The sequence below is a fragment of the Muntiacus reevesi genome, chromosome 5 (assembly GCF_963930625.1).
Source record: "Muntiacus reevesi chromosome 5, mMunRee1.1, whole genome shotgun sequence".
Lineage (NCBI taxonomy): Eukaryota > Metazoa > Chordata > Mammalia > Artiodactyla > Cervidae > Muntiacus > Muntiacus reevesi.
In genome coordinates this window covers 82,290,046-82,314,500 of record NC_089253.1, presented here as the reverse complement: position 1 = coordinate 82,314,500, position 24,455 = coordinate 82,290,046, and the positions used below count along the sequence as shown (strand labels likewise).

At 37.8% G+C, this 24,455-nt stretch overlaps 1 protein-coding gene across 5 annotated transcripts in view; it reads right to left on the bottom strand.

Moving 5' to 3' along the window:
- Positions 1–24,455, bottom strand: part of RGS7 (regulator of G protein signaling 7) — a 442,134-nt gene that overhangs the window by 51,231 nt on the left and 366,448 nt on the right. For all 5 annotated transcript variants that reach the window (XM_065935654.1, XM_065935651.1, XM_065935652.1 and 2 more), the window contains 4 exons: positions 21,605–21,656; positions 12,923–12,987; positions 11,494–11,570; positions 11,307–11,388 (listed from right to left, as the gene is read on the bottom strand). In XM_065935654.1, the coding sequence (XP_065791726.1) occupies positions 11,307–11,388; positions 11,494–11,570; positions 12,923–12,987; positions 21,605–21,656 (276 nt within the window). The remainder of the gene's footprint in view (positions 1–11,306; positions 11,389–11,493; positions 11,571–12,922; positions 12,988–21,604; positions 21,657–24,455) is intronic.

The following is a 24,455-nucleotide window of genomic DNA, read 5'->3' as shown; positions in this document are numbered from 1 at the left end:
GTGAGATTTGGACCATGAAGAAGGCTGAGTGCCAAAGAAATGATGCCTTTGAACGGTTGGAGAAGACTCTTGAGAGTCCCTTGGATGGTAAGGAAATTAAACCAGTCAATCCTAAAGGAAATCAATCCTGAATATTCATTGGAAGGACTGATGCTGAAGCTGAAGCTCCAATACTTTGGCCACCTGATGAGAAGAGCCGACTCACTGGGAAAGCCCCAGAAGTTGAGAAAGACTGAAGGTGGGGAAAGGGGATAACAGAGGACAAGATGGTTGGATGACATCACCGACCCAATGGACATGAGTTTGAGCAAGTTCCAGGAGATGTTGAAAGACAGGGAAGCTTGGCATGCTGCAGTTCATGGGGTTGAAAAGAATCAGACACAGCTGAGCAGCTGAACAACAATAACAACTCCACCTATCTTTTTGACTAGTGTTAACATCCCTTTACTTTCTCCATTACTTTACTTTACTTTTAATCTGTACCTCTGTCTTTATACTTAACATGAGCTTCTTAATACATAATTAGGTCTTTGTTTTCATTCACTCTGACACTCCCTTTTAATTGGTGTATTTAGGCCTCCACTGTTTAAAGAGATAGTAATATAGCTGGATTAATATTTGCCATATTTTTTTCACAGTTTTCTATTTGTTGCCATTGCTCTGATTCTTTTCCTTTTCATTATTTTTTCTCTTTTTCTACCTTCTATGTTACCCATTGAGAATTTTTACTATTCCTTTTTTTCACCTTTCTTAACATACTAATTCTATTTTATTTTAAACTTTCCTTTCGGTTTGCAATATATATTTACATCTAATCAGACTCCTCTTTCAAATAACACTATACTACTCCATTCAATTACCTTATAATAGATTATTCCCAATGCCTTCTCCTTTCTGTACCTTTAAACTGCTTTTACTGATTCCACGTACCCTTAATCTATAATCATAGAACACACTGCCGCTGTTACCATTTGAATGATAATTAAAAATAAAAAAATAGATCTGAGTTTCTGATCTATACCATTTCCTTCCTTCTGAAGATTTTCTACATTTCTTTCAAGTTTCCTGATGACAAAGTTCCTCAATTTTTGTTTATCTGAGACAGTGTCCATTTCTCCTGTGCTTATAAAGGATCAGTTTGCTGGATAGAATTCTAAAGTTGTTTTTTTTTTTTCCTTCTTTCAACACAAAATATTTCACTCTGCTTTCTTGCTTATATGACTTCTAAAGAAAAGTCTGATGCAATTGCTAATCTCTGTGTAAAGTTCCTCCCTGTGTAAAGTGCTTTTTTTCCTCTGGCTTCTTTGAAGATTTTCACTTTGTTTCCACTTTCTGTAATTTGAATGCTTTATGACTAGGTTTAGATGTTTTGATATTTACTCTGGTTGGTGTTCTCTGAGCTTCCTGGTTCTCAGTTAGCTATTAATTTTCAGAAATGACGGGTCATCACTGCTTCAAATATTTCTTCTCTTCTTGCTCTCTTCTTTGTCTTTCTGGTATTCCTATCATATGTATGTGACCCCTTTAGTAATTATTTCACAGCTCTTGTCTTTTTCATTCTTTTCTCTTGGCAGTTGGGCTTTGGAAATTTCTATTGACATTTTTTCAAGCTCACTGATTATTTGCTTGGCCATGTCCAGTCTATTTATGAGTGTATCAAATGCACTCTTCATTTAATGTTAAGGCATTTTTTACTCTAACATTTTCTTCTGACTCTTAGACTCTTCGAGTTTCTAGATTTCTGCTTATACCTCTATTCTTTATTCCTTTATGTTGCTCATTTCCTCCATGAGAAGCCTTAGCACAGTTTTCATATTTGTTTCAAATCCTTGGTTTGCTAATTTCAACATCTCTGCCATATTTGAGTTTGATTCTGATGCTTAATGTTGCTCTTTGAGCTGCTTTTTTTTTTTTTTTTCTGTTATTCTATGTGCAATTTTCTGTTGAAGCCAGACATCATGTATTGAGTAAAAGGCCCTGAGGTAAACAGGGGTTTATTGTATGGTTTTATGCATGTCTAGCTAGAGGTTAAGCTGTATTTACTGCTTTCTTTTGTTATATCGGAGAATTAACTTTCCTCTGCTTTCCTTGTTTTTGTCTCGCTAGCTGTCTTCAGGTTTCCCTTAGGCTTTTAAAACACAACATTATTTATTTATTTTTGGTTGTGCTGGGCCTTCATTGCTGCAAGGGCTTTTCTCTAATGTGGCAAGTGGCGAGGGTTGGGGGCTACTCTTTGTCAAGGTGCACAGGCCTCTCATTGCAGTGGCTTCTCTAGGGCTCCTGGGCTTTAGTAGTTGCAGCTCCTGGGCTCTAGCGCACAGGCTTAATAGCTGTGGCACACAGGATTGGCATGAGGGCTCTTCCTGACCAGGGATCAAACACACGTCTCCTGCACTGGCAGGTGGATTCTTGTCCACTGAGCCACCAGGGAAGCCCTCCATTAGGCTTGCTAAATAAGGATTGAGATGTGCAGTTTTTTCCTTTGCAGTTCCCTCTTGTTTAGACTATTAATATTGTGGTTGGTTCAGAGGGAGTGGGAGCATTACTGTGGTTCTAGGATTAGATGCCATTCTTTTCATGAGCCTGTGCTCTGGGGCTGTAACCTTTACAAATTCCTCTCCAAATTTTTTTTTTTTTCCTCACTTGGGTGAGACTAGGATTAGAATTTGGTATTTCCTTTTCTTTGTGTTGGTGAGGTTCCTGTATAACTCTGATCAGTTTCTCTTAAAGGCAGCTTTTCTTAGGAGGATGAAAATGTTCTGAGAGTATTTGAAAATAGTTCCTTTTTCCCTTCCCTTGAGAGATGTATAAAGGGATTTCTCTTCGAACTTCACTGTGAGAATCTGGTAGAATTGGCGGTAAAACTCACAAGTGTGTGGTGTCCCCTCAAGACCGGGCTCCCTTTGAATCTTAACTTTCGAAAAGTTTGTCTTCTCTGAACCTCCAGCAATTTGTCAATTACAGGTTAAGTTTCTTACCCAGTATTGGTTCCTTGGAGGTTTCTGCTCTTGGGTTTCTAGTAGGTTGTGATTCTCTGTATTCACCTCTCTGTCTCTCTAGTTTTGGGGACTCACAGCATCTTGCCTAGTGACCTCATTCTGAGATGAATGTAAGAAAAATTGTTGATTTTCAGTTTATTCAGCTCTTTTTCGTATTGTGAGATTGTGAGTGACAATTTCCAAGATCTGTCAATGCTGGACTGGAAGTCTTGATTCAGTTTTTAAAACTATTATTGATTTTTCTTACTGTATATGTAAACACATTAAATTTTAATTTTAAAACAGATTAACATAAAAAGATAAAATCAACAGAATTTCAGCATTCATAAATAAACTACTGTTGATATTCATGTATATATCTTTCAGTCTTCTCCCTACACATCTGCCTGTCCTTCTGTCTTATCTATCTATCTAGCTACATATCTATCCATCCACCTACCTATCTATTTATTTATGCGTCTTGCAACAACCAAAGAATTAAAATGGACCTTTGGACCTAAGAATGTAAGATTGTATGCAAATATGTGGTCATATTACCTTTTAAAAATTGTTTGAAAACTTAATGGGTAAAAATATAAATGTTTCCCATTACATTTTTTACTTCTTTGATATTTTCTCACTGATGTATGAGTTCTACATATAAATAAGATTACTCCTTTTTTATATGTGATAACATATAATATCATTCACTTTGTTTCTCTATTTTATTTTGAGGTCTGCATTGCTTTTGAACCTAAATTAAAGAGACTGAGTTGATGGTTTTGTGTGATAAATGAAAGTCTGGAGTAACTTAAGTTGAATCATGAATATAACAAGTTAGTGAAAATAATAAATTGAAAATCAAAATTATGGATAAAATAATAGAGTGTTAATACTATGGAAGTTAATTTAGCATCACTATATAATGAAACCCTCTACTGTCATGTAACAGAATACTAATACAGTAATGAGGATAAACAAATTACAACTATATACAATAATATGAAAGACTCTCAAAAGAAGATGTTTGAATATGAAAAGAGTGACATTAATAATTCCATTTATATAAAGACAAAAATAAGCAAACATATCCATGGTATGAGAAGGTACCACTGACCGAGGCAGCAGTGACTGGAATGGTCCCTGGTAGGGCTCTGGGATCTTGGTGTCTTTGTTGTTGTTCAGTCACTCAGTTGTGTCTGACTCTTTGTGACCCCATGGACTGCAGCATGCCAGACTTCCTTGCCCTTCACCATGTCCTAGAGCTTGCTCAAACTCATGTCCATTGAGTCGATGATGCCATCCCACCATCTCATCCTCTGTTGTCCCCTTCTTCTCTTGCCTTCAATTGTTTCTAGCATCAAGGACTTTTCCAATGAGTTGGCTCTTCTCATCAGGTGGCAAAAATATTGGAGCTTCAGCATCAGTCCTTCCAATGAATATTCAGGGTTGATTTCCTTTAGGATTGACTGGTATGATCTTCTTGCAGTCCAAGGGACTCTCAAGAGTCTTCTCCAGCACCATAGTTTGAAGGCATCAATTCTTTGGTGCTAGGCCTTTTTTTATTGTCCAGCTCTCACATTTGTATATGACTACTGGAAAAACCATAATTTTGACTAAATGGACTTTTGTAGGCAAGATAATATTTCCGCTTTTTAATATGCTGTCTAGGTTTGTCATTGCTTTGCCAGTCAAGGCTGGTGAACTGGTTCTGTTCAATTCATGAAAATTCATTGTGCACTTAAACTTCGTGCAATTATCTGTATGTAGGCCATCCTTTAGAAAATTATTATTGAGATATAATTGACATATAACATTATATTCACTTCAGGTGTACAACATAATGATTCAATATGTGTATATATTGCAAAATGATATTACAATATACGTATATATTGCAAAACCAGATAATAAGTCTATTTAACATTCATCACCACACAGTTTAAACTTCTTTCCTCATGATGAGTATTTTTAAAATCTACTGTCTTAGCAACTTTTCAATATACACCTTGGTATTAGTGACTAAATATGATTCTACACATAAGTGAAATGATATTGGTCATTCTCTAGCTTATTTCACATGCTCATGCTGTCTCAAATGGCAAGATTTCATTCTTTTCAAGACTGAATTATAAATGTGTTTGTGTATATACATATGTGTACACACTTACATATGTACACACATAAGGGACACTCATTTTATCACACATTTTATTGTTCTTAACAGATGTCATGTGCATGTCAGTGCCTAGTCATGTCCCACTCTTTATGCAGCCCCATGTATCACAGCTCACCAGGCTCCTCTGTCCATGGGACTTGCCAGGCAAGAATAGAATACTGGAGTGGGTTGCCATTTCCTCCTCCAGGGAACCTTCCTGACCCAGGGATTGAACCCACATACTTCTCTTGCATCTCTTGCATTGGCAGGCAGATTCTTTACCACTGTGCCAGCTGGGGAGCTACAGATACTACATCATTGTATGAACTGAAGGGGTTTGTGTCAGCCCTGTGTCAAGCAAACCTATCAGCACCATTATTCCCGCAGTACTTCTGCATTCTGTGTCTTTGAGTCACAGTTTGGTAATTCTCACAATATTTTAAACTTTTTCATTATTGTTATATTTGTTACGGTGGTCTGTGATCTTTGACATTACTACTATGACTTGCTGAAGGCTCAGATGATGGCTAGCATTTTTGAGCAGAAAGTAGTTTTCAATGAAGGAATGGAAATTAGTTTTTAGACATAATGCTATTGCACAGTTAATAGATCACCATATCATGTAAACATGACTTTTATAAACACTGGTAAAGCAAACATTCTGTATGATTTGTTTATCATGGTGCTCTAGAACTAAACCTACACTATTCCTGAGGTACGCCTGTGTCCCACATTTTCTTTATTCACTCACCCATCAATGAACACTGGGGTTGCATCTATTGTAAATAATGCTGCATTGAACATGAGGGTGCTTTTTTAAGTTCATGTTTTCATTTACTTTGGATAAATACCCAAAAGTGGAACTGCTGGATCATACTGCAGTTTTATTTTTAATGTTTTGAGTAACCTCCTTACTGTTTCCATAGTGGTTGCACCAATTTACATTCCCACCAAGACAATGCACAGAATTACTTTTGCTCACCAACACTCATTATCTCATCTTTTTAGAGCTGCCATTCTAACTGGTATGAGGTGCTATTTCATTGCGGATTTGGTATGCATTTCTAGTATGTATGGTATACTTCAATACACATTTTTTAAAAATATCTGTATCTTAACCTAATACCAGGTTCCCCCCTACCCTCCACAACAAAAATGTGCCAAGGGGATGCCTGCCATAGTATATCTGCAAGAATATTTATAATTGTGGTCTTGTGCTTTATAGTTTGGGGTATAAATAATGTTCACCCACAGTACTGTCTCAAAGTATAACCCTAGAGCTCCCACAGGTCACTATGGATTTCCAATGTGAGAGAAGAGGTGATTCACTCTATATGGCTGACTCTACCTTGCACATATGAATATGCCCAGAATTAAACTGGCCCAGGTTCCCTACACTCCATCTCTTTAGATCAAATTTCAAAGTCATGCTTAACTAACTTGATGGCAGGAGTCCTTTCACAAAGAACACACATATAAAATCATCATATTGTACACTTTAAGTATCTTACAATTTAGTTTGTTAAGTACACCTCCATGAAGATGAAAAAATGTAACTAACAAACAAAAAACCAAAGTCAGTGCTAAGGATATAAAATGGCACCACAGTAGGGCCGTGAGGAACAAGTTTGGTTCCAGATATCAACACCATTCTACTTTGAAAGGCCAGTTTACTAGACTTTTTTTCCCTCCATGATAGTTGTATTTCCTTAGAATCACTTAGCTCTAATTCAGTAGGTTATAAAAACTTTGAATCTTATTGAACTTCTTAAACTTCTTATGCAAATCTATAACCTCTTCTTGAGACACTTTTAAACCCCAAATTTTAATGGGCTTTGTGCATACACACACATACTCCACCGGACTTCTCCACACTAATTTATGCAAAGAAAAAAAAAGATTTACAGGAAATGCATACAAAATTTCAGACAAACTCTCTGATCTTCAAGAAATTATAATCTGAAAATATTAAAACAAGTACTAGGAAGTTAGTGTCAATGAAACTCTTCAGCACTGTGACAAACAGAATTTTTACTTCAATTTAACTAGTCGCTCAGTGGAGAAAGAAATGGCAACCCACTCCAGGATTCTTGCCTTGAGAATATCATGGATGGAGGAGCCTGGTGGAGTATAGTCCAGGGGTGCAAACAGTCGGACACAAATGAGCAACTTGGCACCCAATTAGTTGCTCGAACTCAGTTAATATAGACTAAGATGGTTAGATCATTGCCGACTCAATGGACATGAATTTGAACAAACTCTGGGAGACAGTGGAGGAGAGAGGAGCCTTCTGTGCTGCAGTCCATGGGGTTGCAGAGAGCTGGACACGACTTAGTGACTGAACAACAACAAGAATCCATTAGCCCTTGAAGGGGCTTTATAAAAGTATCAAAACACTAAATACACAAGTCAACCCAAATCCCAAATTATCTTTGACATTTGTTACAATTTGGTCTATTTCCCCTACTATTATCTTGAGTACAGTAAGTCCCCTACATATAAATGAGTTCCATTCCAAGAACACTTTGGGAAGTCTAATTTTTTTCATTAAGTCCAACATTTTTAGCCTATGTACCCAGCTAACACCACTGGCTATCTAGTACTGCACTGTAACAGGTTTACAACACTTTGCACACAAATAATACATAAAAACAAATAAAAAAATAAAGAAAACATTTTTAATCTTACAATACAGTATCTTGAAAGGTACAGTAGAACAGTACAACAACTGGCATATAGGGCTGGTATCAAGTGAACAGGTAAGAAGAGGTACTGACTGGAGGAGAGAGAGGAAGTGGGAGATGGTACAGCTGAAGGACTGTCAGCAATAAGAGATGGTGGGCAAGCTGAAATTTCATTCATGCCTAAAATTGATGGCAAAAATTCTGGTTCCTTGCTGGATTCAATTCTATCTTCTTGAAAAAATGATCCAGGGATGTCTGGGTAGTAGCTCATTTTTCTCATCATATATGACATGGTAGCACTGGATTTCATTCTGAACGGCTGCTGCAGCCTTCATATACCATTCTGTGTTTGGGTCCTGTGCCTCAAAAGCTAACCGTGCCTTCTCAAATAAAGAAAATCCCCCGTGCCATTTCCTGTGTTGTAGATCTCTTGTTCATTAGTTACTTCTTCTTTCTCTTGTCCCTTTGTCCTTTCTCTGGGCTCCAATTCCATCAGGTTTTCATCAGTAACCGCCCTGTGCTGCGCAGCAAGGAGTTCAATGAAGTTGCCATCTTGTAGATCAATTAATAGCTTGAAATAAATATACTGTACTAATGTACTCTATACATTACTGTACACGAAAGCACACAAAATTGCAACCACTTGTAGAGGATGCGTGCACGTGACAATGTACGCCAGACGAGTGAACTAACTTACATGTTCAGACATGAGTGCGCATATTCTCAAGTTTGCAACTTGAAGGTTCATATGTAGGGACTTACTGTAGTTAGTGTTTGACAATTCTGTCTGGAGTCCTTAATAACTGAAGAGTCCTTCTCAGTGTTATGACTTTTTATTTTTTTCGGGAGTAAACATGGATGTACTTAGGGAAGCTAAATTTATTTCAAAAAGGTATTAAATGCAATAAATGAGCATATTGTGTTAAGTGACTTCATTTTTAAAAAATCACATTACATATATTTTCTACATCTCTAAGTATAAACTCATAATATTTTATAATATTATAAGTATACTTTAAAGATTCTGAGCTTCTTTTTGAGATTTCCCCTTCCTGACTATATTTCTGACTAATTGTTTCCAACCTATTTTAATTAAATAAATGGCAGCATCAAACCAGATCAAATCAAAGCAAACCAAACAAAATGCAATATAGTATATCACCTTGACTTAAACCAGTAAAAGCTTTATAAGGATTAATTGTTCTCTGCTAAGGTTTAACAGTAGGATTATGCAAGAGGAAATAAAATTTAAAAAATCAACAAATAGTACTGCTAGGATAACTCCATTTTTTTTAAACAAAGATACTTAAAATATTCATAAATCTAAAGCAGTACAGGAAAAATATAATTATATAGCTTAAAAGTATTTTAATTAAATTGTGTTATAAATCTGTGAAATTTGAATAGTCTTTTATTCCAATGGGAATATTAATTTCTATACTTTAAAAACATGCAGTAGTGTGTTCACAATTTTGTAATAAGGCTTTTTCAAAACCAAAATAAAAATAACGACATTTTTGGAGGTATAGTTATATTTATCTTAGAAAGTTCTTCTTCTTATTGTTTAATTAACACTACAGTCAGTGAATAGAAATATAGCTTGTGTATTTTGCTGGGGAAAGAGTCATGAAAAGCTCTTTTAGGAGTGTCTTGCTTAACAATCCTGCCGGCATCACCTCTGTCAATTAATGCTCAGTAAGCACTCAGAATTCTAAAATCCAGACAAAAGACAGGACCTGTGTGACTGATACAGCATCCAGACAAGTGTCATCACTTCACATGTACCTGGAACCACTTCAAAAACATTTCTTTAATGGGATACAAAGTTGTAATATAAAAAATAAATAACTGAAGGCAGGGTTGGATTAGGTGCATTCCATTCTCAGAAACATGCAGATAACCCAAAGCTCTATTTTTTTTTCCCTTTAGGAAATAAACAGTAACCAAGAATTGCATAACATGTTCATTTTAAGAGATATAAAGCTCCGTAGAAGCATCCACAAATTGAATAAGGGAAATGGAACTAACAGCTTCAGGATGGTTTCTGCCTCTGGGTGCTCTTTGGGAGGACTTTCTAACTGAACATATAGTGAGGGGTACAGCAGGGGCCCCCTGGGGAACATTCATATGTGCCTTGCTCTGTGGAGAAACAGGACTGGAGCCTACTAACAGTGGTTACAGGGCGCATAGAAGGCATGGGACTGGCTGAGTATTTCCTGGGCGACTGAACTGGCAAGTGTGTTGAGGTGGGATCAGTTTACATGATCTGAGAGCATGAGTTTTTGCTGTGAAATAGATGTGGGCAGAGAACGGGATCTGACATGGAGCAAGTCCTCTTGAGTTGCCAAGAGTCATCAGATTCAAACTAGGCTAGAGATGGGCCGTCAGATGTCCAGGAGCATAAAGTGTACGAACATGAGGACATAACTTATTAACCAGTTTCTAGAGATGGCTTAAAACAAGCAAAAATCCTACTTTATATCCTTGCAATACTTATGCATGTGACCTCACAATTCTTTTTACACCATGAGCAATAAAACTCAAGCTGAATTTTGAGACAGTTAAGTCTCAATTGTATTTTTTGTGAATTCAAAAAAATTCCATATGAAATCTGACAGTTGGATTAATATCTAGAATTTAAATATATATAAAATTTAAATTTTAATCATATATATATATAGACATATGTATACAAACCTTTGGAAAACAGACCTATTCTGGCCAGTTCCCACAGGTAGTTGAGAGGAAAATTTTAAGATATTCTCAAATAATCTTGATTCATCTCTTGCTGTGATCCTGTTATTTAATAATACTATATAAATATCATTCTCTAGGTCTGTGTTTAAAGATATATGCTCATAACCATTGTTTAACTCCTTACACAAAGATTTCTGGTATTAATCAAGGTTGTTTGCTATTTGTTACTCTGGTTTATATGGTTTAACATTACTATTACTATAACATTACTATATAAGAAAACCAGCTAAGTTATTGTATGTATATTCAATGACCAGTTACATCAATAGAAGTATGAGCTGAGCTGAAGCAGAGCCACCTAAAATGTTTCCATTAAAGCTGAGACTCAAGGCAGGCTATTAGTAGGTTTTAAAAAAGAAAAATTAGTGGAGGAATAACATTTTAACTCATCCTTTTACTATAAATTCAGAAAAAATGTAGATTGGAAGCCATGCAGAACTATTTTGTTGCAGAATTCTTTCCTTCAAGTGTATGAAAGTATCAAGCACCTCAGAAGCAAAAAGTGAGTATGCAAGTAATGTCATGTTGGAAAAATGCAGTCTTATAAATTAAATACTATACTATTGAACTCTAGTCACTTTATATAAAACTGGCACTCTTCTTCTAAACTCACCAAGGCTTCCAGAAATAAAAAACAAAAAAACAAAAAACGGAATGATTACATTCTCCCTCTACTTTCCAAAGGCTGAAATTATGAATTCAGACAATGTTGGTGCATGTGATGCTCACCACAGGTCTGTGGACATCCCAGAACGCTCTCTCTTGACTATCAAGGATCTTCCTTTCAATCTTGTCTCTCTTCTTGTCCACTCTGTTAACATCACAACAATGAACAGTAAGCAGTGTTAATCACAGTGCCTCTGTGGACAAAAGGCCACGAGGTGAACAAATCTTCCAAAGACTCACAAGGACTCACTTTGCTTGTGCTTCTGCTTGCATAAAAATGAACTCCCACTTCCGGGCAAATGCTCTCTGTAGCCTGGCCAAGCTCTCCTGTAAAATATACCATGGAGAAGACATTCTGGAGTTCAGCCTTACTATGCCCCCTTCTAGTTTATCTACTACATGTGAAAAGTGAAAGTGGAAATCACTCAGTCGTGCCCAGCTCTGCGACCCTATGGACTACACAGTCCATGGAATTCTCCAGACCAGAATATTGGTGTGGGCAGCCTTTCCCTTCTCCAGGAACTCTTCCCAATCCAGGGATCGAACCCAGGTCTCCTGCATTGCAGGCGGATTCTTTACGAGCAGAGCCACAGGGAAGCCCAAAAGCTATCTGTTTCTGCCTGGTTGTGCCATATGTACTTACCAAGAAAACAAATCAAAATTTCTTGGAGTAAGTGTACTTGGAATGATAAGTCATGCTCACTAAATGCAGCTAATCCTCAATTAACAGTCACAGAGGACATAGGAAAGCCTATTAAAAACATCAATATTAGTGAATATAACTAAAAACCCAAAATACTAAACTTACATTAAAAAGCGCTCAAGAGTAATCCATTGGATTTTTCTCTGCCCATTTTACTGAACAAGAAATCAGTATATTTCTACTACTGATTCAATAAGTTTATCTGGTTTTTGAGAAAAATGTAAACCTTTGTCCCCCTACTACCCATTTACAGATAGTGCTTTAAGTTTAGTAAATCAGAAGATAGCAATCATCTAAACAGATTACATGAGGTCAATTTAATGTACTGATGGTGACCAACCTAAAGATTTTCCAAAAACCAGTTTCCCAGTGTAAACACTCTTTAATTCTCAAAGTTTGGATATCTCCATTATACATAGTATATGTATGTATACATACACACACACACACACATATATCATATACATATGTATATGTATACACATAAAGATTTTGGGCTTCCTGGTGGCTCAGGGGCAAAGAATCTGCCTGCCAACGCAGGAGATGTGGGTTCGATCTCTGGGTCAGGAAAATCCCCTGAAGAAGGAAATGGAAACCCACTCCAGTATCCTTGCCTGGCATAAATCCCATGGACAGAGAACCCTGGAGGGCTACAATCATGGAGTCACAAAGAGACACGACTTAGTGACTAAAAACAAATGACAACATACATAAAACTTTTACATTAAAGTCAATTTTAGCAAATAATATATACTTCCTACTTATTCTCTGAATTTGTGTATTTAGAATTTCATCATCATCACTGTGAATGATGAGAAGTAAGCAAGTAAGGGATATAGTAATTATGCTGTCCCTCCCTGGAAATATGATCTCTAAGATTCATGAATGTAGAAAGTTCAGAGTGCCCAGAAATGACCACAGGCCTTATTCTTGCTCATCTTACACCTTTCTTTGCCAGGAAGTCCTTGGTACTTACAGCTTCATAGTCGGCCAGCTCCAGCCTTGCTTTGTTTTGCATTGTTCTTTTGCAGAGGTAAACCGCTGAAAGGGGGAAAAAAACACAATCATTTCTTGCCTGCTTATTTACACTGAGGCACTAAAAATAAAAAATAGAGCATTATAAACCAAAGCATATTGGTCTTTGTCATTTTTCCGCAAGTTGTAAATTTCTGATTTTATCATTTTTTTGGACAAAACAAATAATCTGTAACATCATTACTGAAATTCAAGTGAAGAGAAAGTGTTAGTCGCTCAGTGGTGTCCAACTCTGTGTGACCCCAAAGACTGTATCCTACTAGGCTCCTCTGTCCATGGAATTCTACAGACAAGAATACTGGAGTGGGTTGCTATTCCCTTCTCCAGGGGAATCTTCCCAACCCAGGAATTGAACCCAGGTCTCCTGGAATACAGACAGATTCTTTACTGTCTGAGCCACTCAAACACAGTGGCAATTTAAAAAGGTGTTATAAGAAAATAGACACGTTTAGAATCTTGGTAACCATTTCATATATCATTAAAAGTTCTCTCAGGGTACTGTCCTAGCCTCTAGACAGGATTTAACCTCCAAAAAGCACTCAGCAAGTGCTCAGTCATGTTCCAGTGATTCCATTCTATGAAATTCCTCTTGACACATTTTAACTCCAAGGCATTTCATCTGGTGGTTTGAACTGAACAGTCAGTCAGCTGGGCAGAAGAATTCTAGGTCCTTTCTTTAAACTAAGCAGAGATGCTGTTCTTCCCCAGCTGGTAAACTATATCTAAAAGAGAAAGGTTTATGATGGCTTTCAATTCTGGTCCTTTGCCTCCCATTCCAGGAAATCAGCCTGAGGAATAGTACTGGAGCTTGACAAACAACATGGTGATTTGGGGAGGACAGTGTGTTATCACTTACTTTTATGATAACAGCTGCCCAAAGCGTCACAGAGAATCTAAGGAGTAACAGCAGGAGACTGAGCAGCCTTGGAATAATATTTCTAGGCTTGAAGAGAAACTTCTTTAACAAGAACCTGACACCTTAGACTTAGCATGAAAGCATAGCTCAGGTCAGTCACAGAAAACTTATCTTGCCAGGATTTGTTCTATAACAATGATAGAAATGCAAAGGCACAGCACATTTGTTTTTATTTTGTTGTCGTTGTTCAGTGCTAAGGCATGTCCGACTTTTTGCAGTTCCAAAGACTGTAGCCCATCAGGTTCCTCTGTCCATGGGATTTCCCAGAGAACACTGGAGTGGGTTGCCATTTCTATCTCTGGGGGACCTTTTTGACCCAGGGATGAAACCTGTGTCTCCTGCATTGCAGGTGAATTCTTTACCACTTAGCCACCAAGGAAGCCCCGCAACTGGTGTGTGTTGTGTTTTAGTCACTAAGTCGAGTCTGACTCTTGCAACCCCACAGACTGTAGCCTGCCAGGCTCCTCTGTCCACGGGATTCACCAGGCAAGAATACTGGAGTGGGTTTCCATTTCCTTCTCCAGGGGATCTTCCTGACCCAGGAATTGAACCCAGGTCTCCTGCATTGCAGGCAGATTCTTTGCCAACTGAGCTACAAAGGAAGCCCCACATTTGGTATATGTCTTTAATAGCTGAGAAAAGTAGCAGCTATTCAATATATTATTGAAAGTCTTTACTGAATGCTCTGCTAAGTTAGATATCAGCAATATTCCTCATCTTTAGCTGAAATGGTCAAATTGGATGACCCCTCAGGTTCCCTACAGCTCTGAAATTCCATTACTGGATAAAGTCATGATTTCACACTGACATGGATATTCTGAGTCAAGGAAGAGTTGAAGGGCATGCAATTGGTATGCGAAAAGAAAATTTGGATCCTTGCCAGGTGTTCAAGTTTACTCTCTGACTTCACATTTCTTCAGGGTTCCCAGAAGAGCTTTTGTCTAGTGTGATTTAAAACAATCTAAATCTCCTTCAAAGGGGACGACAGAGGATGAGATGATTGGATGGCATCACTGACTCAATGGACATGAGTTTGAGCAAGCTCCAGAAAATGGTGAAGGACAGGGAAGCCTAGCGTGCTGCAATCCATGGGGTTGCAGAGTCAGACACGACTAAGCAACTGAACAACAAAAAAATCTCCTTTCTGTTAAGAGAATGTAGAAACAAAATACTAAAGTCCCCACAACCTCTCCTTGCTCAAGGAAAATGTGAAATCAGACATTCAAATTTCTTGTTAATCAGGTTTTAATTAAAAGAAAATTTTTTTGGCAAATCACTTGGACTTAGAAGTATTCTTATTTCAGCTCTATGCCACAAAAAATTTCTATTATCTATCCAGATAATAGATAATATCCTAGGGTATGAAGTTTCTGTCTCTTAACTTCCCAGGTTGAGAAAATTTCAAAGAACAAAAACTGGCTGAACAATAGTCTGCACCTTACCAGCTACTCTATAGTAAAACAATGAAAAATAATGCCTCTGTTGCTGATTTGTGTATTCACTAAGATTCTTTTTCAGCTTTAATTACTAGACTTGAGAAAATCGAGTCTTCATGAAATAGTATTGCTAATTCATAGATGGACTGCAGCATGCCAGGCTTCCCTGTCCTTCACCATCTCCCGGAGCTTGCTCAAGCTCATGTCCATTGAGTCAGTGATGCCATGATCTTACTTTTTTGAATGTTGAGTTTTAAGCCAGCTTTTTCATTCTCCTCCTTCACCTTCATCAAGAGGCTCTTTACCTCCTCTTCACTTTCTGCTATTAGGGTAGTGTTATCTGCATATCTGAGGTTATTGATAGTTGATAGAGCAATCAAATATCTTCATTCCAGCTTGTGTTTCTTCCAGCCTGGCATTTCTCATGATGTAATCTGCATATAAGTTAAATAAGCAGGGTGACAATATATAGCCTTGATGTACTTCTTCCCCAATTTTGAACCAGTTTGCTTTTCCACGTCTGGTTCTAACTGTTGCTTCTTGACCTGCATACAGGTTTCTAAGGAGGCAGGTAAGGTTTGCCTATTAGTACTTATATTCCAGCTAATTGTAAAAGACCCTGATGCTGTGAAAGATTGAGTGCAGGAGTAGAAGAGGGAGACAGAGGAGGTGATGGTTGAAGAGTGTCACTGACTCAATGGACATGAGTTTGAGCAAACTCTGGGAAATAGTGGACAGGGAAGTCTGGCATGCTACAGTCTAGGGGGTCACAAAGAGCTGGACATGATTTAGCAACTGAACAACAATATTATAAATGATCTCATTTATATGAGATCATTTTTTTTAATTTTTAAATTTTCCCTTTCATTCTTTGATCATCAAAATGTCTACATAAGGATTGTAAGCAGTCTTTTATTTTCATGGTCACCACAATTAACTATTTTTCTTTAGTAAAACTTTAAATGAAATAAATGTGCTTCCTGTAGTTATTAAGCCTAAGCAAAATGGGAAGTTTGGTTGTACACTGACATTGTCAAAGCCCTTTCTATTGTTGTTATTTAGTTGCTACTTTGTGTCCAAACATTTTACAACCCAGTGGACTGTAGCCTGCCAGGGTCCTCTATCGAGGGATTCTCCAGGCAAGAATACTGGAGTGGGTTGCCACTTTTTCCACCAGGGGATCTTCTCCGCCAGGGATCAAACTCGCCTCTCTTATGTCTCTTGCATTGGCAGGTAGTTTCTTTACCACTGAGCCACCTGGGAAGTCCCAGAGCCTTTCTATATAGGCTAAAGGTCCTCAAAACATCCCAGAGGAAATAGAACATTGGCTGAATATTTCGGGGCACAACCCATCATTATGCAAGATAACGCAAGTTCTGGACACTTCTCATTGTTAAATTGTTAAAAGCTCCTTATGTTGAGAACATGCCTGCCTTTCTGCAGTTGGCATACATTGGTCTCAGTTGCCCCTAGGATGAGATGGGTGAGGCATTTGCCTACAGGGTAAGTCTGCTGCTGCTGCTAAGTCACTTCAGTCGTGTCTGACTCTGTGCGACCCCATAGACGGCAGCCCACGGCTCCCCTGTCCCTGGGATTCTCCAGGCAAGAATGCTGGAGTGGGTTGCCATTTCCTTCTCCAATGCATAAAAGTGAAAAATGAAAGTGAAGTCGCTCAGTTGTGTCTGACTCTTCGCGACCCCATGGACTGCAGCCTACCAGGCTCCTCCGTTCATGGGATTTTCCAAGCAAGAGTACTGGAGTGGGGTGCCATTGCCTGCTCCGCAGGGTAAGTCTAGAGAGTGCCAAAAAACCCACTAATCAAGAAAAAAAAAATAATACTTTAATGTAACATATGCAAAAACAAAACTTCAAAAATTCTACAATGAACAAAATATAAAAGCATTCAATAAGGACATGCTCCAACAGGGCCAGGATTTGGGTGAAGTGAATGAGGTGAGTCATAAAAGTTTAGCATCAGCTCCTGTCTTTACAGGGAATTTCAATTTCTTGAGGTCCAAATCCTATTTGAACACTGGAGATTGCACCCTTAAAAGGAGCCAGATGAAAGATGTTGGTTGATGTGTGTTCATCTGCAGGAATTTCAATGTGCATTGTTTGCTTATAATATCAGTGAACTTCCCATCTCTTGCTTCTGTTTGAGTTTTCTACCACCACTACGGCCTCTACTTCTTACCACAGTTCTCTTAAAAACTTCCTTGTGTCTTGGCCTCCAGCTCTCATTGCAATCCTTTTATACTAGATGATTCTTAATGTAAATACATGGGAAATTCATTCCCGACTCCATTTTAATTGGATTGGATTATTTTTTTGTACTTGGTGAAAAAAATCAGAAGTCTCACACAATTATCAAAGAATGGTGTTTTTTTCATAAACCTTTAGTTCATATTGGCTTGTCTTAGTAACTAAATACAATCAACATATTCTACAAAACCAAGGTAACCATGGAAAAGTTTCTCCATATAAACTGGTCTGTAGAAGTTTATGTTCTGCGGAGGCTTTCCAGTAAGTTTAAATTGGTGATGAAAACAGACATTAGATATTGACAGAAAATAAGAAGCCATTCTTTAAATCTTCTTTAATCAGTAAGTTACTGTCTGTCCCAAGCTGTCTCAGAAAAAACAGCTAAGTAATCCTATTATTTCTGTTGGGCCTTCCAACCCAACTACAGCATCAACATCCTCTTTATAAGAAAGTGTTCATGCTTTATAAATGTTCTTTAAACAATCAGTGGTGGGAAATTCAAAGTTGTATAATTTGAATTGCTTCTATACTTGTACATAAAAAGAAAAATCACAGAAAACAAAGCATCATTACCTATAGGAGTGGTATAGTGTCTGAGATCATTATCATTTCACTTTCTTTGTCTTTAACCTTTTATTGAATATTTCATTGTTCACTTGTATAATAATACACTTGCATATTAATCTTCACTTGTATAATAATCCAAGCAAATGAGACATAAACAGGTATATGTTTATTCAGGGAGAAAAAACAAACAGAATAATAAAGACTATGACTACTTTTAGTTAAAAATTAAATGCTCTCCAGGTTTGAGAGAAAGTTTAGATGATGACTCTCATTAAATAGAATCTGACAAGAGCTAATGTTACTGAATGACATTAATAATTTTGAGATGACTGACTTTGAGAGATGTTCCATAAATTATTTTCTGTGTAAGCCATGCCATTTCCTCATGTTTAGCACTAAAACATTAATCTATTGTGAAGTGTTGAAATATGAACCACAATTGTAAACACTAACATATTTATGAAAAACACAAAAGATGTATTGAGAGAACATTAAGAATTAGAATTGCTTTTATGCAAGAAACAGGGAAAGTGTATCTGTCAGTAAATAATGATGACAAGCGAAAACAATTTTGATCTATTAAGTATGAGAGGAACAATACCAGTTTTCTTAGGCATATTAATTTCGGTTCATTCAACAGTTCTAGAGAGTCAGTATTATTATTATTTTTTTCTTGAAAAGCAAGCAGACAGGCTCAGAGATGTAACAAGCCTTGCCCAAAGTCACACAGTTGGTATGTCATACCAACTGAGTTCAGGTCTGTCTGCCTCTATCACCTGGGTTTTTCTCCATGAGCTCCTTCTTGGATGTCCGGGTGTTTTGTTCACTAGTATGCCATACTCTTTGGTGAAATAATTCCCAGGCACCATCCCAGGTTAGAACTAGATGTGGAACAACAGACTGGTTCCAAATAGGGAAAGGAGTACGTCAAGGAGGTACATTGTCACCTTGTTTATGTAACTTATATGCAGAGTATATCATAAGAAATGCTGAACTGTATGAAGCACAAGCTGGAATCAAGACTGCTGGGAGAAATATCAATAACCTCAGACATGCAGATGACACCACCCTTATGGCAGAAAGCAAAAAACTTTCACTCTTGATGAAAGTGAAAGAAGAGAGTGAAAAAGTTAGCATAAAACTCAACATTCCGAAAACTAAAATCATGGCATCTGGTCCTATCACTTCATGGCAAATAGATGGGGAAACTGGAAACAGTGACAAACTTTATTTTGGGGGGCTCCAAAGTCACTGAAGATGGTGATTGCAGCCATGAAATTAAAAGATGCTTGCTCCTTGGAAGAAAAGTTATGACCAACCTAGACAGCATATTAAAAAGCAGAGATATTACTTTACCAACAAAAGTTCATCTAGTCAAAGCTATGGTTTTTCCAGTAGTCATATATGGATGTGGGAGTTGGACTATAAAGAAATCTGAGTGCTTAAGATTTGATGCTTTTGAGCTGTGGTGTTGGAGAAGACTCTTGAGAGTCCCTTGGACTGCAAGGATATCCAACCAGTCCATCCTAAAGGAAATCAGTCCTGAATATTCATTGGAAGGACTGATGCTGAAGCTGAAACTCCAATACTTTGGCCACCTGATGCAAAGAAATGACTCATTTGAAAAGGCCCTGATGCTGGGAAAGATTGAAGGAAGGAGAAGGGAATGACAGAGGTTGAGATGGTTGGATGGCATCACCAACTCAATGGACATGAGTTTGAGTAAACTCCAGGAGTTCATGATGAACAGGGAGGCCTGGAGTGCTGCAGTCGTAAAGAGTCAGACACGACTGAGCGACTGAACTGAACTGAACAATCCCAGGATGGACAAAATACTCCACAAAGTTCTCTAACTCAGATATACCAATCAGAAAGTTTTGTTTTGTGTTTTAGTAACTTCTTTCTTCCAGTGTCTCAATTTGAAGAATGTGTACCCTGAAACTGTTAGTCGCTCAGTCGTGTCCCAGTCTTTGCAATCCCTTGGACTATAGCCTGCCAGGCTTCTCCATCCATGGGGTTTTCCAGGCAAGAACACTGGAGTGTGTTGCCATTTCCTTCTCCGGGTGATCTTCCAGACCCAAGAATTGAACCTGGGTCTCCTACATTGAGAGCAGACTCTTTACCGTCCGAGCCACTAGGGAAGTATACCCTATTGTGTACCCTGGATGAAGAAAAGCAACATTCCCACCATTAGAAAAGCATCTATTCTATTAATTGTTAAGGACTCTGGTTTTTAGATTGTTTTCCGTAAGTTATGTTAGTTTGAATTTTTGGTTGGCACATGACCACGTGCATGAACTATGAAATCCTAGTTCGACAAAAATGAGGGATGACTTCATTGGTTTTTTATGGACTTTCCTATGGTTTTCTTACCAGATGTCTTTCCAGGAGGCAAAGAAAGCCAGATTGCTGTTAAGTTTCTGTCCTTGAATATGCTGGCCCTTCTCTGCCTCAAATGCCTTCTCTGCCTTGTTTTCTGAAAAAGTTCCCCTCTTTTAAAACCCACCTCAAATGCTCTCAGTACTTTTGTGAGATCACTCTGGAAACCCTCAAAGTAATTCTTTTATTCTTACAAACTTCCATCTATTTTACATACACCACTATTAACATTCACTAGGCACTTCACAGCAACTTCTTTTGTGTAATTCTCTTTTCTCGTCTAGCCTATGAGTTACTCAATAGTGTAGATAAGGTCAGAGTCTCCTTCTTATCCCAGCACCTACTATGGCTCTTGGCATTGGAACAAATCCTCAATAAATATTCGTAAAAATTATATTTAAAAACCATACAATATTATGTTTGAAAACTGTAGCCTTCAGGAAAATGTAAGGAGCAGCACTTATTAGGAGCCTGTTTCCTTGAAGAGTTTAATTAAAATCATGGTTGCTGAACTGAGTTCATTTGAAGTAGACTGAGGTTGATTCACTATGATTGAATTTCCTACTGTATCTTTTCTCTTGTTTGCTTTTGGCCTTTCATGTTTAACAAAACCTTCTGCTAATAGAATCACAAGATCCCTCAAATAACAGTGAGAAAAGTACAGTCTGGAAGGCAAGGGACTTACTACAAATCATAGCTAAATAGAAGAGGTGAAAAAAATGCTGGCTCTCTGGGCCCCTTTGTTACTCTTTCCAGTAGACCAACATGGTGCAGAAAAATAATGATAATAATAGTCCTTTTAGGTTTATTTACAGCTCTTTAATCTATTCAGAGGAAAAGTATTTTCTTAATAGTCACAGGAGACACTATAACATGGAATGAGGTGCCACCAGATTTAGTGACTTTCCAAACAAGGTCATTTATAAATTCAATGTTAGAAATATTACTCCCATACTGAAATTTTTAGTATTCTTTTCTCAGTGACAAATAATAAAATGCAAGCATGTGTTCATCCATACATAATGGTATTGTCAACAATAAAATGAGGAGATATTGCACTGACCATAGTCTGTGTTTTCCGGCTCCCAACAATTTGATGGCCAAAAATAGGGTGTCTGTGGAATGAAAAGAAGTGGAACTTAGGTTAAACACATAAAGAATTAGTGGGGCTCCTGGTTTATGAGCTGTGTTTATCTCCAGCAATCATCTAGAACAGTTTGCTAACAATATGTTTTATTATCTAGAAGAAAATACTCAGAGAGGTACTGTAAGGTTTTCCTTTTAAATTTACTTTGCTAATCTATTGTTCAGCCTCTAAATAAGTACAGCATGTATATAAAACAGTGTACCTATGCTACAATTGTATGTCATCTGACATAAAAGTAAAAGGACTGATTGCATTATTTATATAGAAGTGTTAATCCACAAAGACTGAAAGCAAAGTATTATATTCACTAAAATTCATGATGAATAAGTTTATACTTAGCAAATTATTCTTGTTGATTCACGTATTTCATCATTGCTCTCCATAGATCCAAAAGCCCAACCATCAGAATCTTTCCTTAAGATGGGCAACCATTTGCCTGGCTCTATTAATTATATAATGCAGTTCTCAACATTATCGAGCTAGATTAAAACAATTTTTCACCTTCACTTTAAAAAATATTTCTTCATAGAAACACTTAGTGCTCTAAATTTTTAAACTGCACAAGTCAGAGATCATTTTTTAAACTAATATCTTAGTTGACTGCTTAACAATAGACATATATGATTCTGTGAAATTCTAGAAACTGACTGATGAAATTATAAAGAAGATGTCTGATCAGGAAAACCAATTATCATCATCAGCAGGTTATATTTTCTGATAGGGCTTTTCTAGCCCTGATGGCTGGACACGCTGAGCAAACTCCATGACTATCGTCTGCTCTTTCAAATTGTTCCTTGGATGATGATGGCCCTGGGATTCAATGGAACAGTCTCTGCAGATATCAGACTTATGGATTTGATTATATTTATTTGTCAATTACATTAACAATCAGATTAACAATCTGTGTGTAGCAAGCATATTTGGTGTAATCTCTGATTGCATGCATGCATGCTCAGTCGCTCAGTCATGTCTAATTCTTTGCAACCCTATGGACTGTAGCCAGCCAGGCTCCTCTGTCCATAGAATTTTCCAGGCAAGAATACTGGAGTGGGTTGCCATTTCCTTCTTCAGATGATCTTTTCAACCCAGGAATCGAACCCCGTCTCCTACATCTCTTGCATTAGCAAGTGGATTCTTTGCCATTGCGCCACCTGGGAAGCCCAATCTTTGATTACTGGTTTGATAATTCTGCTTCCTAGAAGAGGGATTCTCAAGGAGGGGAAAAGGGTAATTGGGAGAACTTTTTGAATCTCTGAGAGAGCGTCCTTCCAAACTGTTCAGGACTCCCAGGGAATTTGATTCACCCTCTATACTTTCTTTTGAACTCATTTGAAAATGATTTTCAATTTTTGACTCATTTAACTCATTTGAAAAGACCCTGACGCTGGGAAAGACTGAGGGCAGGAGGAGAAGGGGATGACAGAGGATGAGATGGTTGGATGGCATCACTGACTCGATGGACATGGGTTTGGGTGGACTCCGGGAGTTGGTGATGGACAGGGAGGCCTGGCGTGCTGTGGTTTATGGGATCGCAAAGAGTCAGACACGACTGAGCAACTGAACTGAACTGAACTGAACTGAACTATACTTTCTTGGAAATTGCTCCAGCATCATAAAGAAGGCTACTAATACTAATTCTGTATATAGGTGAGCACAGTGATAAGTTTAGAGGGTAAAAAGGTTGAAGCACTAGATTAAGGGGGATATCAAGGCTTTATACAGCACTCCCTCATTGGCAAATAAATTCACTTAACCCAATTTGAGGGTAAAATTGGGTCACTATTTTAGGGGAAGCATAGAGAAACAAAATAGAAAAAATCTTCTTTTCATGCGGGCTGCTAGTTTCTGAGATACTTCTCAGAGAATGCATTATTCCTTCTGGGTTGCTTCTTTAGTTTGGGGGATGTGTGTGTGTGTGTGTGCGCGCGCATATTTATTTAATTTAAAAAATATACACTCTAGTTAGACTGGTCAGACACATACTTTTTTTCTCAAAACTACAAGGAATGTTTTCACCAGTATTCTTACAATTTTTATTTATTTTTCTATCATTTATTTAGTGAAAACTCCCTGACCGTAAAAATAAATAAATGAAACTATTTTATCCTGTGATATTATGTGGAAAGATGTTTTCAAGTCTTCCAAGGATATCAAACCAGTCAATACCAAAGGAAATCAACCCTGAATGTTCATTAGAAGGACTGATGCTGAAGCTGAAGCTCCAATACTGTGGCCACCTGATGCAAAGAACTGACTCATTAGAAAAGACCCTGATGCTGAGAAAGACTGAAGGCAAGAGAAGGGAGTGCCAGGGGATGAGATGGCATCACTCAGGGGGTGTGTGGCATCACTGACAACAACGGACGTGAATTTGAGCAGGTTCCAGGAGATGGTGAAAGACAAGGAAGACTGGTGTGCTGCAGTCCATGGGGTCACAAAGAGTCGGACGTGACTGAGCAACTGAACAACAACATTAAGTGGAAAAGGTATAAAACTAACTCTTTACTAATACTGCAATATTTTTTTCTAGGAAACATATTTTGACTTAAAGTAAAAGACAATTTCTTCCCCAGATGGCTCTAGTGGTAAAGAGCCTGCCTGCCAATATAGGAGATGTAAGAGACATGGGTTTGATCCCTGGGTCAGGAAGATCCCCTGGAGGAGGAGATGGCAAGTCACTCCAGTATTCTTGCCTGGAGAATCCCATGGACAGAGGAGCTTAGTGGGTTACAGTTCATAGGGTCACAAAGAGTCAGACACGACTGAA